This window comes from Haliotis cracherodii, unplaced genomic scaffold (assembly GCF_022045235.1).
Source record: "Haliotis cracherodii isolate W230 unplaced genomic scaffold, xgHalCrac1.p SCAF_8, whole genome shotgun sequence".
Classification (NCBI taxonomy): domain Eukaryota; kingdom Metazoa; phylum Mollusca; class Gastropoda; order Lepetellida; family Haliotidae; genus Haliotis; species Haliotis cracherodii.
This window is the reverse complement of record NW_027266341.1, coordinates 39,543,743-39,562,376: the sequence shown is the minus strand read 5'-3', so window position 1 is coordinate 39,562,376 and position 18,634 is coordinate 39,543,743. Positions and strand designations below refer to the sequence as shown.

General features: G+C 38.7%; 1 protein-coding gene across 1 annotated transcript in view; it reads left to right on the top strand.

Moving 5' to 3' along the window:
- Positions 1–18,634, top strand: part of LOC139451131 (AF4/FMR2 family member 4-like) — a 154,090-nt gene that overhangs the window by 120,129 nt on the left and 15,327 nt on the right. Inside the window, exons 12-16 of the mRNA XM_071232927.1 lie at positions 8,764–8,938; positions 14,483–14,628; positions 14,864–14,921; positions 15,609–15,748; positions 16,112–16,186. Of these exons, the coding sequence (XP_071089028.1) occupies positions 8,764–8,938; positions 14,483–14,628; positions 14,864–14,921; positions 15,609–15,748; positions 16,112–16,186 (594 nt within the window). The remainder of the gene's footprint in view (positions 1–8,763; positions 8,939–14,482; positions 14,629–14,863; positions 14,922–15,608; positions 15,749–16,111; positions 16,187–18,634) is intronic.

Below are 18,634 nucleotides of genomic sequence, written 5' to 3'. Positions count from 1 at the left end.
CGTGCTCGTGGGTTTCACCGAAGTGGTAAACGTCTGAGACCTGCATCACTTCGGGCTTTCCTCCCACATTAAGCTGACACGCCGTGATATAACTGGAATACTGTTAAAAGCGGTGTAAAACCAAACTCACTCATCCACTCTTTTGAATTAGGCAGGGTTTGAATCTATTCTGGAATTTTCTCTCTTGTAAATTACCAACTTTTGCATATTTTCCCTCGATGTGTGCAATGTTGTACATGCTTCTGGTTTAAGCAATAATGGAGAAAATTGCAAATAACTGATTATTATTCTTTATCTGCGTTCTAGTAAAATATGTTTGATATAAATAAAAAAGATTGTAATAATATTATGGTATAACAATGCTGTTGCCATGATCATGATGATTATGTCCTTTTCATCCAATCGTTGATGTAATGATTCAGATTGTTTTTGTTTAGAATTAAGTCAGCTGAAAGTTGCTAATTTTTAGAAATTAGGGAACTAGAATGTTTTTTTTCATACTAACAAACAAAGTATGATCAAATGAAACAATTGTTCACATTATGAAGAAAATCTCCATTCAACATGTACCTCAAGTCAACAATGTCTGTTACTGGTGGTTGGTATTGACAATATTTTTTAACATGTGGGAATTTCATTTTGAGGAACATAAACTACTTAAAGTTTTGATGTTTAGAAAGCTTTGCATTTATAATATCATAAATAATTAAAATGATACGTAAAGACAACTTTTTGAACAGTTACTGCAAGTTTTATTTGGGGTTGCCTTTTGCTATAAGCCTATCAAATGATAGCCTAGTTATCAAATCCACAGTTAGCGACACACTCTGGCGAAGCATTGAAGCCATGAACCTTGTTTACATCCTTGATCTGTCTTACTGCATGTATCTGCTCTTAGGTTTCACCAAAGTGATGAATGTCTGTAACTGCATCACTACTGGCATTTCTACTACAATAAGCTCACATAGCTTGAAAGGACTGAAATACTTCTAAATCAGTTTATTTCAAAGCACTATTAATAGCACTTTTAATGGCCTGCTTCATATCATTGGGGAGATGTGTTACCTTCTGACATATCTATGGATGTAATCTAGTTGTGTAAAAGGTGACATGGCAGGAAGTTCTTCAGGATATGACAAATTTGAATACCATATCAAGATTTTGTCAGTGAACAATAAACCTACCATATTCTACTTGTCTTATGTCTTACATGTGTCTCATAAAAACTTTGGAGTCTCCTTTTCACAAATCTTTGCTTTAATTTTGCTATCTTTTTCAGTAGGTCTTATTTTATAAGTATGGGTTGCCATAAGGTAAGCTTTATAGCTACCATATGTTATTTGACTCGACTTGGGATTCGGATTTACAACAAGATGGGGGTTGACTTAGGCATGGTATTTTATTTTTATTGCACATGTCTGTAAAAGTGATATTGTAAGTTATAGGTAGCACATCTTAGAGACATTGACACTACAGTCTTGATTTACCTGATTTTCATAAAATCTTTTATCACATGCATTGCATTGATGTGAAAAGTGATGATCTGGGGGTCTTTCCTTTAGCATATGCAAGTAAATATGTACATTGTCTCCTGAGTATATGGCACAACTGGGTGTCATGCAGTTGATGACCACAGTCTGTTATATGTGTCCATGTGCAACAACATAATCTATTATGCAGTTGCAACAACAGCCTTACTTCCAAACTTTCTTATTTGACTTAGGACCTATTTGCTTGTGACTTGCGATGGACCTCTAGAAGTGAAGGCTGTATAGGGGAACACACTGTATGTGCATTTACTTCCACTATAATGAGAAGACACTGGCCCATGTCCAGGAGGTTGTATTGTGTTTAACTAGCTGGACTTAAGCAAACTCAGACAAGTAAATCAGTCCAACACAAGATCATTACGACTGCCATAGGACAACAATAATAATTTCTTCCAGACAAGTTTGGAAGAATTCAGTTCAAACACTAAAGAGCAGTGCAATCATTTCCTGGTTTGCTCAGCAAATCATAATATGTAACTTTTTACATATTTTCGGACAAGTAGATACAGAAGTTTAGTTTTAGCACATACTGTATACAATTGACATCCTTCAAACTATTCCATGGAGGTATTTTTTTATTCACTCACTATACACTTAATTTTCTGAGTGTCACAAGGTAGATATCTACTTCTAACTTGTTAACATCCGGGCTAGAATAGGTCTTCAGCAACCCATGCTTGTCGTAAGAGGCGACTAATGGGGTCAGGTGGTCAGACTCACTGACTTGGTTGATGTTGATTGTATCAAATTGTGTGGATCAATGTTCATGATAGCAATCATTGGATTGTCTGATCTAGACTGGATTATTTACAGACCACTGTCATATACGAGGGGTGTTCATTAAAGATTTCCCCTGACCCACTTCCAATGGACCTAGTGGAATGAAACTTGGTATTGGTATTAGTCTTTCTCAACATAGGAACCACCAAGAGTTACACACTTCTCCCATCGTTTTATGAAACTATGGAGACCTTGCTTGTAAAAGCCCTCATTTTGCGTCTCAAACCAGGACTTGACTTCAGAAATCAGTGTTCATCATCTGTGAAACGTTTTTCCTTCAAAAATGACTTCATGGTTGGAAAGAGGTGGAAGTCAGATGGTGCAAGGTCAGGAGAGTAAGGAGGATGTGGAAGGATTTCATAGCCACAGGACCGCGCTTCTGTCTGGGCAACATGAGAGTTGTGTACTAGAGCATTGTCTTGCAGGAGACGGACACCCTTGGTCAGCATGCCACCCCTCTTAAGCTTGATAGCGTCCCGCAATTTCCGCAGCAGTGAAGCATAATAAGCTCCTGTTAATTGTGGTACCCTTTGCCAAGAAATCCATCATCACTACTCCGTGCTGGTCCCAAAACACTGTGAGCATGACCTTGCCTGCAGAGGGTTGGACAGGTGCCTTCTTTGGGGGTGGTGACTCCACATGCTTCCATTGCATCGACTGAACTTTAGTCTCAGGATCATAGCGATGGACCCATGTTTCATCCTGAGTGATAAGTCTGTCAAAAATGTTTGCCTGTTTTTTTTGGCACATGTCCAAAAGATCCTTTGAGCTACTGACTAGTTCCTGCTTTTGGAAACGTGTGAGCAACCTGGGAATCCATCGTGCAGACACCTTATGCATGTTCAAATTGTCATGGATGATTTTTTCCAAAGATCCTACACTGATCTTGACATCTTGTGCTAACTGGCAAACAGTTATACTTTGGTCTGCCAAAATTGCGGTCTCCACTTGATGGATAGTGTCCTCATCAATGGCTGAATGGGGGCGACCAGGAATGGCAGCTGTTTCCACAGATGTCCGACCACACTTGAACTGGCGAAGCCAGTGTTTAACAACGTCATATGATGGGGCATCTTCCCCATAAGTTGCTTTCATTTCATCGAAAATTTCTTTTGGTATGCGACCTTTCAAATATAAAAACCTAATCACTGCTCGGTATTCTACTGGCTCCATTGTCACACCCTACTCGATCATAACACCTGTAAAAGTGGTAAGATTAATAGTTCGGTGCTGCAATTTCAGACATAACCCATAGATACATGTATCATTACACATGTGAAATTTCAACCAAATATGATAACCCTAAGTTGTTTAGGGGAAATCTTTAATGAACACCCCTCATAGTTGGAATATTACCGAGTGTTGCATTAAACAACAAACAAAAAACTTCTTGGCCTCTGGTATTGGGTCATCAGTGGCTATTTCAATTTAACTTTTCCAGTGCCAATATGTGACATGTGGGGCTCTGTAGTTATGTACCTGCCTTCCCGGTCTGTATTGAGTGGATCAGCAGAAAGTTTTGTTTTGTACCTTAATACTCCTAGAAATAAAAGTGACAAAACCCTTCCTGTATCATCAGAAATCTCTGCTGAAAAGTCTGTTGGAAGATTTCGAATATATAATAAGCATGTGTTTATAAATTGCTATCAAATAGTGATGATACCAGGTGTTAGCAAAAAGGTGAGCATATCCTGCCCTACCAGTGGCACTCATCACAAAGCGCATGCAAAGACAAGTAGAATGCTCACCTGAAAAAACACATGAATAGTAGTTTTGTATTACCATTGTTGTAGTTTATCCCAAATATGAGTTAAGGCAGAGTTCCTGTTTACCGGTAATTACCAGGTATTTTTACTGGTACCTTTAGGCTTGGACCAGTAATTCAAGTCACTGTCTTTGTTGTTGAACAAAACATCATCAATATTCATAGAAGTATATTTTTCAAATGAAGTCAGCTTGTCTCTTACAATCAGCGTTTCCCCTTGTCTATTTTTTGTGCAAGGAAATGGGATTTTGCTTTGCTTTGAGGTTAAATATCCATTTGTAGCGACTTTGTCTCGAAATATTTAAAAAAGAAAATTGTGACTGTAGTTTGTGTGAATGATGTGTAGATCTAAGTAAGTTACCTCAGAGATGACATTGCACTGAACATGACATTGCAAGAATTAAAACCAGGTAATTTTCATACAAGTTTTTGTTAGTTGAAAGTTGTGACTGACAAAAAGTAGGGGGACCGGTAATTTTTAGAGTTGCCTTTCCATCAGGACTGGCAGTTTCAAAAGCCATTGGGGGACACTGGTTAAGGATTCCGAATTTGTAACTTGAAATGAGAAGCTGATATTTTGATAACATATGTTTGGCTATATAAAGCTTGGCAGAACCAGATGTAAACTGTGGATGATTGTTAGGGTAGTCTCCATGGATAATAATTTACGCATAAATGATTCTGTTACTTTGCTGAGATTATGCTAACACAAGGGCTTATTTGGCTAGCCCACCTTAAAGTCACATACAGTATGGATAAGTTTATACACCTGTACATAGTTTGTAGGTGAAAACTGTTCCCTGTCAGTTGCATGTGCCTTTACAAAAAAAGTTGTGACCACATTCAAACTACTGTATTCGACGTAATAAGCGCCCCGCTCTAATAAGCGCCCACGGCGATATTTGCTAAGATATTGGCTTGTGAACAATTTCAATTAGCACCCCTTCTGATTGATCAATGTACACAAGACTCGTGTCTTATATGCACACTTAATTATGGGCAGTTAAGTTCTGGAAAAAATTACACTTTAAATTTATCTGTAACAGACTTCCTTGTGGAACCAAGAAATTAACTGAAATATGTAAATAGAGTCATGTTGAGTTGTTACTTCCAGGTTTGGGAATAATTGCTAATGTCTTTATCGCTCTCAAACACTCTACTACTGTGTAAAAGACATTTTATGGCAATTATCACAGAATATTAATAAGAATGTTTCCTTGCCCGAGTGTGGAACACAGACATAGCAGTAGGTTTGGGGACCCTTGAAGATCTTGGGACCCTTGAAGGTCTTCAGCAACCGATGCTTGACATAAAAGGCGACTATGCTTGTCGTAAGAGGCGACTAACAGGATTGGATGGTCAGGCTAGCTGACCTGGTTGATGAATGTCATTGTATCCCAATTGCGTGGATCGATGCTCATGATGTCAATCACTGAATTGTCTGGTCCAGACTCGATTATTTACAGACCACCGTCATATAGCTGGAATATTGCTGAGTGCGGCGTTAAACAACAAACTAACTAAAATAGGTTTTGGTGACCATTGGGTCATCCTTTGAAGTTGAATCACACGACAAAGATTGGTTATGTTTTGTGTGTATCGTAGGTTAATGAGGTCCAGTTTCCACTTATACTTATAGATGTTACTATATTCTAAACATTTTAGGTTGGTTTTCTTCAGGGATTGTTTAAATAGGGACATTTTAGTGTTTGATGCTATGTATGCTAGCACACCCTCAGGATGACCATAAGTGTCATCTTTATCTCATTGTCCCCCGCCGTGCGAAAGCGCGAAGCGGGGGATATAGTATTCACGAGCGTCCGTACGTACGTCCCACCTGTTTGTTGCCGCGATATCTCAAGAACTAAACACTGGATTGTCTTCATATTTGGAACTATGGTGTATATACAGACTCCGCAGACACCAGTCGGTTTTGTTGACCTTGACCCAATTTTCAAGGTCACAGCAGGCAAATCTGCTTTTGGAGTTGGAAAACGGTGTTGCCGCGATATCTCAAGAACTTAACACTGGATTGTCTTCATATTTGGTACCATGGTGTATATACAGACACCGCAGACACCAGTCGGTTTTGGTGACCTTGACCTCATTTTCAAGGTCACAGCAGGCAAATCTGCTTTTGGAGTTGGAAAACGGTGTTGCCGCAATATCTCAAGAACTAATCGCTGGATTGTCTTCATATTTGGAACTATGGTGTATTTATATACAGACACCGCAAACACCAGTCGGTTTTGGTGACCTTGACCCCATTTTCGAGGTCACAGCAGGCAAATCTGCTTTTGGAGTTGGAAAACGGTGTTGCCGCGATGTCTCAAGAACTAATCGCTGGATTGTCTTCATATTTGGTACTATGGTGTATATACAGGCGGGGGACATTTCGTCACTTTGTGACAAATACTTGTTTATCCTACTTTCAAAACATGTATAGATTGTGTGAAGGGAATGTATGTTTTGCAAACTGTATTTTACGGGTGCTTCAAACACCTGTGTCTGTTTTGAAAGGTGACATGCCTTTTTAAATCTGTGATTTACCTAAAAGTTACTACTCTAAACTCCAAAGCCAGACTTTCATGAAAGGACATGATCAGACCCTTTTTGGTAAACTAGATCTGTATTGTGGTCAAGAATTGAAAAGTTATTGTGAAATCAAAGGTATTGATATGAATGGCAATTATTTTTTTCTGTTAACATGTTAAACACTTGCTTGTTCACTATTGTCTAATATCTGAAAATGAAACTTAACTCAAATTTATTTTCATATGTCAAAAATAGTGAACAATTCCAGGGTACCACATTTGACACAGCCGCTCTTCTGCTAGTCTACTAGTCTAACACTTGAGAACAATTGTATTTCTATCAGTGTTCATTCTATTGGGATCCCTTATGAAATTTATTATGAAAATATTGGGTTCCTTTGAAAAAGGGGAACTTCAAAGAACTTGGTGATCCTTACTCTTAGCATGTCATGTCAGTTTACACATACTTGTTACGAAGTTTGGCGATCTATCTGTCATATATTTTGATTTCTTGTGCTTGATGTCCATTTAACAAGTCATAATTACTCATTTATGTAAAAAGACATCCAAGGAAATAAAGCCTAACCCTTCTCTTTCAATAAACTGTCTTTCATAGTGTGATAGTGACAACAGGGTTGTGACATTTATGTTGATAATTTCTGACATTTAGAAGAGAATTTTACACATGTTAGCATAAGCCTATCGTAACAATGTTTATATGTGACAGATCCTGCAACAAATCTCTTTACAGCAATATCTCATTCCTGGTACTACCGGTATGTGAGAGGGCACCAAAGGTGTCTCACAATGTGATGGAAGTCACCCTCTGATGTAAACAAGTGAAGCACGTTGATGAATTTGTCACAAAGTGATGCACATTAAGGTTATAATTTGATAATCTTTCATTTTGGAAATCAGTGGACCAACTTCTGCTCATAATTATTGCATCATCATAGAGAAGGATGCTGCAATGCCAAAATGTCACAATGCCATACTCTAGAATATCATCCATATATTTATCCTTACTTATGAACATAGGACTAGTAGTAATGCTATATATACTGAACCACAAAAGAAACGTCCCCCTAAGTAACATTGCATGGAAAGTTGTAATTTAAATATCTGGGTAATTTTTGTCAAAGTTTCTAAAATTTAACATTATCTTGTTCGGAAAAATGAAATTTGATGATTAAAAACCCCGAAGCAGATGACAATAAAACCAATCACCACAACGCATCACGGCAACGGCTATGGTAACCCGATGCATGTGAGTTCCGTGCAAATTGAAATGCGCATTTATTCCCCAACGTAGTGGAAGGTCAAGATTCAAAGATGGCTGTTTGACATCCGACCAAGGCCGGCAACTGCAGCTGAACTGCGTCAGGCGTTCCTCAGATTGTGGGCTCAAGTGCCTATGGCCTTCATCAACCGCCTCTTCCATTCCATGTATCGACGTTGCACGGCAGTCATCAATGCACATGGCGGACACACAAGATACTGACTTGTGATGCCATTTTCTCAGAGACTAGTGTTGTGTTTCACTTGAAGAACATTTGATACTTTAATTTGCCAAGTTTCATCTTTTTAATATGTCTCAAAGTATGTTTACAGTGTTAAGACAAATAAGATTTCTCATATATCTATCCATGGTGATACAGTCCAAAGGCTAGACCTGTTGTTCCATTCCCATATCCCACTGCTGACTGACTGAGGATGTGTGATTGTGGTGATTGAAAACAGTTGATGGCCACTGAGTATGACAGATGATTTTGATCTGAAACACATTCCTTTGTGGTGTTTTTTTGTTTTTCCACAATGATATTGAATGCAATATTTTTTCCCCAATGATATTGAATGCAAGGTGTGACCCATACCCATACATGCATTTAAGTGAACTTACAATATAGTAATATAAATGGAAAATAATCCATCACAGGATTCAGGAACTGTAACCAATCGAACAGAGATGAACTTGATTATTTGGGAACTCTTGGTAGGGTTTGAGTTGTATCTTGGGTTTCTTCTTCTATTCTGGCCAAGAAAAGAAGTTTTTTGTTTGACCCTGTTTCTTCTCCAGGAGGGGAGAATGATGAGGGGAGTGTTGTATTAATTTGTAACACTGTTTTTTCTCTAGTAATGGCAGCCAGGAAGGGGAGAGTGAAGGTGGTGGCAAGTTGCGAGTGGGGGAGAGACGGAACAGTTCATCAAGCACATCTAGTCGGCACAGTATTACCAGCAGCAAGTCTAAGAAGATCAAGATTGAAGACAAAATCAAGAAAGAGCCTTCAAGTCCAGACAAGCATAAAAAGGTAAACATTGCCTTTACAACAAGTAAAGTAAGTCTTTTGTTTTTAGTTAAGTGTACAAGACTACAATTGAGACACATATACCAAAGAGAACCAAATAAATTGAAGTAGGATTGGTGTAGATACTATCCATGTTCTCCCCTTTCTAAACGTAAATCCAGTTCAGAGGAAAACAGCAACTAGCCAATATGCCCTCTAACATTATTTGTTTATCTAATTTCATGTTTTAACAGTGATAGGCACAAGTGGACTGCTGTCTTCATAACAAGGTTTCATTTACAAACTAATGGGTTGTTAAAACAATCATTGACCATTTATCCAAAACAAATGGTTTGCTTACCTCTTAGTTTTGCCACTTGAAGGAAACTCATAATATACAGGTATGTTTATTGTTCATATTTGGGACTATATATACTGAACAACAAAAGTTCCTGTGACATTGAATAAGATTTAATGCAAAGTTATGTTTTTCCCAAATCTGAAACAGTTTCGGTTTGCAACAGATAAAAGACCCCTGTAAGTGTTCAAATGGTTTAATTTGCCTTACTGACTTCAGAAAATGTGTGATTTTATAAAAGAACATGAACATGCCAAAATGTCAATTTACAAATCAATAGCGTGTATGTCCACCTCTGGCTACGATGCAAGCAACACATCTTTGTCTCATGGAATGGACCAGGCGTCGCACAAAGTCCTGTGGGATATCTGTCCATATCTGCTGGAGCATGTTTCGAAGTTCCTTGAGTGTCTGTGTAACATGTGGTTAAGTCGAAGGTGCCGATCCATCTCATCCCACATGCGCTTGATTGGTGAGAGATCAGGGTAGCGAGCCGGCCAGGGGATGACATTCACGTTGTTTTGTTGAAGAGAATCCTGAACAAGTCGAGCAATATGAGGCTGGGCGTTGTCATGTTGAAAGGTAATGCCTGGGCCATGACAACGCAAAAACGGTAGAACAACAGGGCTGATGATCTCGTCGCGGAAGCGCTGTCCATTGAGATTTACCTCCACCACTATCAAACTTGCTGTAATCCCACCCAATACCATAACGCTGCCGCCTCCGAACCGATCTTCTTCCATGACACAGTGATTGACGTAACGTTCACCTCGACGTCGGTACACTTGAATCCGTCCATCACTGTGGCTGAAGTGAAAACGAGACTCGTCAGTGAATAGAACTTGTCCCCACTGCATGGCCGTCCAGCGTAGACGCTGTCTGCACCACTGTAGACGTGCTTGACGGTGGTTTCCTGTCAAAATGGGACATCTGGCGGGTCTTCTGGCGACAATCCCTCCACATCTGAGGCGGCAAGTACGGTTTGTGGAGACATTTGTTGGAGGCCAAGGATGCTTCTTGCAGTCACTGTTGCTGGCTGGAAATGATTTCGTAGGTGTGTTGTTCGAATCCAGTTGGTTTGTCGAGTCTCTTTTCTTGTCTCTGACTGCATTTGTCTGTTGCCAACATTGCCATAAACACCATATGGTGTTTCTGTAGACACTAAGTTGTCTTGCAACATCACGTTGACTCAATCCTGCTTCAAGCATACCAATGGCTCGCAGACGCTCATTTTCGGACAGGCGTGGCATTTCGTAATGTTTAATAATTGCGTAATTTTGTTGTTTTTCTGAGTGGTTGTTGTCAGCACAATGCTAAACAATGCATATGGAATCCCGTTTACGCACATGTAGTGAAATGCATGGGACTTGCATAAAAGTCAACTTTTGCATGGAATGCATGTTTTTCTGTAGCAGTTGCATTTTTGTGACTTGATTCCATACATGTACCACAATATTGAAAACCAAACTTAACTTGTTTGAAAAATAAACTAAAATATTGGTGTCACAGGAACTTTTGTTGTTGAGTATAGAATACAATCAGATTCAGTCTATCACGTCCATAGTTTGGCTGAAATTGGCCATAAAACCTTAATAACACGATAATGGTAGTCAAATTCAACTTTACAAAGTCACTGCTTGCCTTAGCTCTTCCAATGCATAGTATTTCCAGTTTATAGTCCGTAAGACAGCGAGTCTGTCTGACCAGATTGTATTTTTATCAGGGGAATACAATATGTTTGAGATGCAAACTTAGTTCCTCTTATGCTGACTAGGCACCGGATTTATTTTTACATATATGATATTGCCTGCTATCAAGCAAGGAAATAGATGGGAAACTCTGGAACGTCTGCTGACCACACACAACTTACCTGCTGACAGTTATATTACAAAACAAGATCATTCTAGACAGGAACGGTTTCTGTGAAAATTGCACTGAGCAATATAGAAATAGATTGCGGTGGTTTAGATTTGTTTTTTCTAGTCCCCCTCTGAATAGTGCATTAGCATTTAACTTGTCCACATGTCATATTCTACCAGAAAAAACAAATCTAAACCACCGCAAACTATTTCTATATTGCTCAGTGCAATTTTCACAGAAACCGTTAAGTTCCATCAATCGTGAGAACTGATAACTTTATCAGTTCTCACGATTGATGCAACTTAATTAAAAGAGCTAATGTATTGACAGTCCATCTCTTTTATTCATTTATTAATGGTACACATCTATTTGAAATCATTAGTACATGATGGACTCTAGTTTTTTGTAACCCTAGTTTATGGCCTGGAATCAGCAGAATAAATTTTTAAGCCCAAAGGGTATAACAGTTGCAGAAAAAACCCACTTGTCTGGTATTTGCCTCCACATACCATGTACTGTCTTGATATACAGTTTTGACAGGCGATGTAGAGTAGGAATATACCAGTAGCACAGAGGTATGTTTTCTCCATCATCTATTTTATTGAGTTTATTGTATTATTTTTTTTTAATAAGTCAATTTTGAGAAATTATTGTTTTTGATATTGGAAATTTTCTGTGTCAATTTACATAGAAAGGGACTTGCAGGTGGCATATGTTGTGATGATCTATGATCAGTTGGTGGCTGTTCATTGTGATCATTTCACATAAACTATTTGAAATTCAGTGTCTACAAGTAAACAAAGAAAACCCCTGTACTTCGTGAAAATGATCATTCAAAATACATGAATGATGTGGCATGGTCAGATCATACATGTATTTATCTTGGAGGTCCCAACTGAGATGTGCAGTTGACAATAGTTGAGGAGATATATGTAAGTAACATGTGGCAGTGGTCCCTTCCTGACATGTATTGTTTTAACCCAGTACTGGAAATCCCCCATAGTCATCTTACTTACACCAGCTCCTAAACAGTTCGGCATGCAGGCCTTCAAGTGCAGCCTGGTAAATCCCCATTCAAACACAGGCCATAATAGCTTTCAGCTTGTCACAAGGAGAAACTGCATTCCTATGATATTCTCAACATGTTTTCAACATCATAAGATTTTATTGTTTTGGGAAGACTGCTCATAAGAATGGCATTTTAATAATAGTTAGAGACAGATATCCTTGTTACGTCATTTTCAATTTCTACTCTCTTCCGTAAGGGTATATTCTTTGTGCTACATTTGATCAGCATGTTGGTTTAATCATGTATATTCCTGAGGACAGGATATATATATATATATGTATATTTAAGAATTGACCTTTACTTTGTTTGAGTTCATTGGAGTATGAACATTCATAGAGTGAGGGCCAAACTGTATGAACTTCAGTCAATTCTTATAATTTTTTTATCACAATTTCTTACCTCAAAGGATGTAGGCCAAAATCTAAACACAATTTTATTTAGTATGTGTGTCTTCATGTTTACACTGACAGCCATACAACAACCAGCTATATCACGGAGTAATATAGTTCCTCAAAAAGAGAGGTGACATGGGCGTATGGATGCACAACTTGCTCTTCAGAATTAACTTACGCAGCACATGTGTTCAAATCATATCCTCATTAGATGAGAAAGGTCTGTAAAGAACTACCTGAGTAAGTCAGTCACAATGACAGCACGTGGTAATATATTTACATCAAGTACAACATGTCAAAATGGCCGACACGATAAACATGATGGGAGAGATTTCCGAAGTTGTTAATGAACCTATGGCGGTTACATGTGTTAGTCATCATTGATCAACTGGCCGATCATTGAAAGGTGAATAAAGATGCGTCAAACAGACGAGGCAAATTCATAGATTGCTGGAGACTGTCAATGTCAGCCTTGGCACGGATCGAGTCGATACAATGATAGTTTAGATGTGCATTTCATTGTTTGTTCATTAGGATACGCCGCAGCGAGGATATTCGTGAACAATCATGCAGTCACGCTCTCAGACATTTCTCAATGTATACTGAAACGCTGAGACCAAGAATAAAGGTTCTAAATGATCAGAAAGAACGCTTATGTATGTTTTCGTGCAAGGGAATTCCCAGGGGTTTCCCCATGAATGTGGAAGTAGTCCGTCAGTGTTTACTTCATTTCAAGAAGAGGGTCTCGTGAAAAACGTATGAACGTCAAATTGTGTCGTTCATACACTTATGAACGTCAATTTTGCGGTCCTGTGACCGACCTCTCGTCCGATGTAAAAACCTTATATCGTGTAAACTTCAAATTAAAAAAATTATATATGTATATATGAAATCTGATCAACACACAGACATATTTACTAGTTGATTAATTAAATGTGATTAAAAAGTATTATTATTTGTTTGAAATTCCGATACAAGTCAGTTCAACTTATAACATGAAATGAAGGATGTATTGTATTGGTGTCTTGCAAATGTGTAACATCTTCAAAAATAGCTATTAGAGACGTGACCTGGGCTTTATCTGGATCAGTTATGCTAACAGGCTACATGTGTATGTTTGCTGATATGTTTGTGGGAGCAAGACACAGCCAAGATAGCTGGCCCAGAACAATGATGACTGGGCTGACATTCCTGTCTTGTTTGGTCTGGCAGGCAATCGGCTGATATACTCCAGCTCATAAAGAACTAGTTGCAGTAAACATGGCTACACCAATTGATCTTGTTCACATAACACATCTTAGGGTTTTACTATGTATAGTGTCCCCTGGTAAGTGTAAATACCTCAATATGAAAACTAAGTTGAAATTGGCAAAATGTTTTCACAATTGTCTGTTGCTGATATTTTTCCACCCTTTTTATTTCCTTTCTCTTTCTTGTTTGCTGTTGACTTTTTTGTGTGCATTACTAGGTACCCGAGTGAAGGATTCTGGAGTCAATATCAATGAATGCCTTCTTTCAAACAACAATATAAATGTTTTCAAAACCATCTGTACCTCTTGACTAGAATTCATGGATATCTGATGACCACAAGTTTGTATGCCACTAGAATTGACCTAACTGTCTGCCATGAGACCTAGCAAATATGCTAACAGTGGTTATTGGATGCAGGTTCAGTTGCCATTTTGTTTGAAGCTGATGCAAGTGATATGAGAGGTGGAATCTGATTGGTCAACAGGTGGGACATAGAAAGGACATAACTAGTAATAGCCAATGGTGGAGCTACGATCGAGCCCAGAAATTTCAGCCTAGTTGTCAGGGTGGAAACTGGACTTTTTCACTTTTTCATGCATATAATATCATTTGTATCATTTGTTCTTTTCCTTTCGCAGCAGCAAGATAAGAATGACTTGCCTCACCAAAATGGCCAGGATCACCTGCCCTTTCACTCTTACAATGAAGGAAGTAGTGTCAAGTCAGACACAACTCAGGATAATGCACCACGGGTACCACAATCTGGATATCACCAGGATGAAAAGTGAGCTTTGAAGAATCTCAGTTTATTTAGTGGTTTAGACAAGTATGCAAAAAATGGTAAAACTGCTTACATTTAGACAAAATGGGAACCCATCTCAAGTAACAAGTATCTTCACAGGATACTTTTGTTTTACATATGTGAATGATAAGGAATAATTGTTACATTCTTCATACCATATTTTCATATGAAATCAATGAATGGAGAATTGTCAAAATGTACTGTATATGTGTTTCAGGTTGGAATCGGCAGAAAGATACTTAACTAAGGCTAAGGAATTGAAGCACCTTGCTGATGTAAGCCACCATTGTTAACAGTACATCATGCCTTGTAATTGTCTTCTCCACAGTTTCATGATGTATCATATTGCAGAAGGGCTACACTTTATAACTGATTATTGAAGATCTCCATATATACACAATACACAAGATTTTTTAAGAGCTTCCCATAGGGAAGATTTGACTCCACATGCATACATGATATATCATAGTGCTGAAGATCTCCAGATCGGCATACTATAAGAGATTATTGAAGAGCTCCACCTATACATGATATAACAAATTATTGAAGACCTTTACCCATGAAGATCTGGATGGAGAATAGGTCTTCATGCTTGTCATAAGAGGCGACCAACAGGATGAGGTGGTCGGGCTTGCTGACTTGGTTGATGCATGTCATCGTATTCCAATTGTTTAGATTGATGCTTGTGATATCAATCACAGGATTGTGTGGTCTTATAGCTTGAATATTGCTGAGTGTGGCAAGAAACAAATGAATTGAAGATCACATATACATGCTATTACAGATCATGGAAGAGCTTCATGATATATCCTATTGCTGAAGAGGTATGTGTGTCCCCTACTGCAGATTAATGAAGCCATGACATTGATTCTGTTATTGAATTATATTATAATTAATCATTCAGAATCTTGTCCATCAGTAGGCAGTCCTATTCATTCCAGGCTTTGTTGTGTGTTTAACAGAAGGACAAACCAGCCAAATTCTCCTTGTACATCAAGTCAGTGTTGTCATTTGTCCAGTGTGGTTGCGCCATGGAGAAGGAGGCAATCAGTGAACCTCAGAAGATATTCACCATGTATCATGAAACACTTCAACTACTCAAGTAAGTGACATCACCAGCAAACCTGTATTATTTGGAATTTCCTTTAAACATGGGATGTCCTTGCTAGTCTAGATTTGTATAGTAACCACTATGCTGTACAATAGATCACTATATCGATTTGAGATAGCCTTTTGTGCAAAGACAGTAGAAAGATTATGTTGTTGTAGTACCATATTTTCCTGTGTATAATGCGCAGCCCCACTCTGGAGTACAGATGTCTTGACAAAATACTGTCTTGTCTCAAGGTGAAGTCTTTGTTGGAGAAAACAGGAGATTACGAAATTCATATGATATAAATGTTTTTGTTTTGGCATAGCCCTATCTTTCTTGTCTGATATCTGATCATGTTTTCTTTTGTTCCAGACAAGTGATCCGTGTGCGGGTAACATGCATCGACCCTGATATGCCCATCACAGACAAGAGGTTATCAGTATTATTGTAAGTGTTTGAACCTTTCTCTGTGTTAGTTTCGGTGAATTAGGTAAAACAATAAAGCAAGAAACATGACGGCCCAGGGGACAGTTACCAATGTTGCAAGGAAGTGTTTCTCAGTCACCTCAGGCGCCGCGATTCGCTGTGTAGAGTTGCATTCCTTGGACACACCAGAAACCTATGATTGTGGGTTCGAATCCCGGTTTGCCCCGATTATGTTTCTAGGTTTGTCAGCACAATACCCGTGATCGTGGGTTTCATCGAAGTGGTAAACGTCTGAGACCTGCATCACTTCAGGCTTTCCTCCCACATTAAACTGACACGCCCAGATATAACTGGAATACTGTTCAAAGCGGCGTTAAACCCAACTCACTCACTCAGTCACTCACTCAGAGGACACCCGCTGTGAATGATTCTTGTAGGGTTAGAAGTAAACTCCAAAGCTTTACTAGCCCAGGTAAAGATAAATTTTTTTACTTATCCTGCATTACTCCTTAATGCATTCACTGCTTACTTACGACAACTAGAAGGACAGCGCTGTGAAGGTCCTGGGTGAAGAAATAAAGTTGTTGTTCTCAAGTCCCAATCAGTGGCCTTCTGTCGCTGTCCTGTGACCTTGATGACACCTAAGGTCATCTTCACATCACTGCTTGTCACAGCACAGCTAGGACGTGTCCCAGCGGAGCTCTCCTTTTGGATTAATTTTTAGACCTTCAGTTTTCGTCTACAATCCTAAAATTGATCTGCGATGGGTGATGTATTCTTTTCATATTACTTTCACCATGTTGTGTAGTTTTATGTGAATTAATTAGGCGTGAAAAGACTCTTGTCTTTTTTCCTGCCACAATATTGTTGTTTGCCGCCGTTTTGAATTGTGTTACAATCGTTTGCCTGCCAAGGTAGTCATATTGTTTACAATTCTCAGCTACGTATGTATAACATATTCTTATGTTCTTAAATACTACTAGCTTTGGCGTAACATTGAGTTGCGTATACTCAAATTATTGTATACCTTTTCAACTCGTTAAAAATATGTTTGCCGATAGATTAATATCAAATCTACGGCTCAATTCTTCCAGTCCCGCTTCATCAATAATTCTTTTATTGCGTACCTATGTTTATGCGATTAAATATTTTTTTGTTGGTGTTTCTGGTTTACATTGAGTTGCGTATATGTACTATTGTATACTCTTGCAACTCGTAGTTTTGCCGATAGATTATTGTTCAATTCTATGGCATTCTTCCAGTACCGCCTCATCAACAATGGTGTAATTGTGTAACTTATGATTGAGCGTCGTACTAATTGTCGTAGGAAAAATCTTACAAAGATTATCATCCACGTTGTTTGGTCTGTACGCAGATGTGCTCTCCAAACCCTAAATGAAAATATAAATACCCTTGGTGTACCCTGAGTTGCGCATACAAAAATATTGTATACCCTTGCAATTCGTATTTTTGCCGATAGATTATTGTTCAATTCTTCGGCATATCGTCTCATCAACAAGGGTTTAATTGCGTAACATACCTTTGAGTGTTGTACTAATTGTCGTGGAAAAAATCCTTACAAAGATTATCATCCACGTTGGTTGGTTTGCGAGCAGATGTGCTCTCCAATCTCTAAATGTAAATAGCCTTGGTTTACATTGAATTGCGTATATAAAATATTGTATACCCTTGCAATTCGTATTTTTGCCGATAGATTATTGTTCAATTCTATGGCATTCTTCCAGTACCATATCTTCAATGGTTTAATTGCGTAACTTATGTTTGCGTGGTGTACATATTGTCGTGGAATAATCGCCCAAAGATCTTTATCCACGGTCCTAGGCATGCACGTAGATGTGATCGCCAAAATTCAAAATGTAGTTTTTTGTTGTTGTAAATCTCTTATCCAACGAGGTTACTATATAAAAGCAGGTTACTCACAATCATATTTTGCAGTTATTCCGTCGTGAGACAAGAGGAATGTCACTATCACAGAATAGTGAATAACATGGTTCGGTTATTACCACCCAACTTATTATCGGCAGGTATTATGACGCCTGTGACTGCAGAAGTACACCATCCACCGAAATCAACAATACCGGAGGATTTTGTGAGTATCGTAACTGCACCTATTTTTTCAACCTCCGGACACTTCCAGATATGTTAATCTGTGAAGTCGGCGACAGCACCAGCGTATCAAGATGCTATGATGGGGGTAGATAAGACGCAAGCCTTGATCCAGTCAATAGCTTTGAGCTTTGTGGCTCAGTTATCTGCGCCGAGCGCAGCACTTGACTACTACCCAAGCACTTCTATTACACAAGCGACGCACTATCAGCTTAGTGCTGTTCCAACATATTCAGCATAGACCTGCGCCGTGCGCAGCGTCTAACTGCTACCCAAGCGCTCCTATTACGCGAGCGACGCACGATCAGCTTAGCGCTGTTCCAACATATCCAGCATAGACCT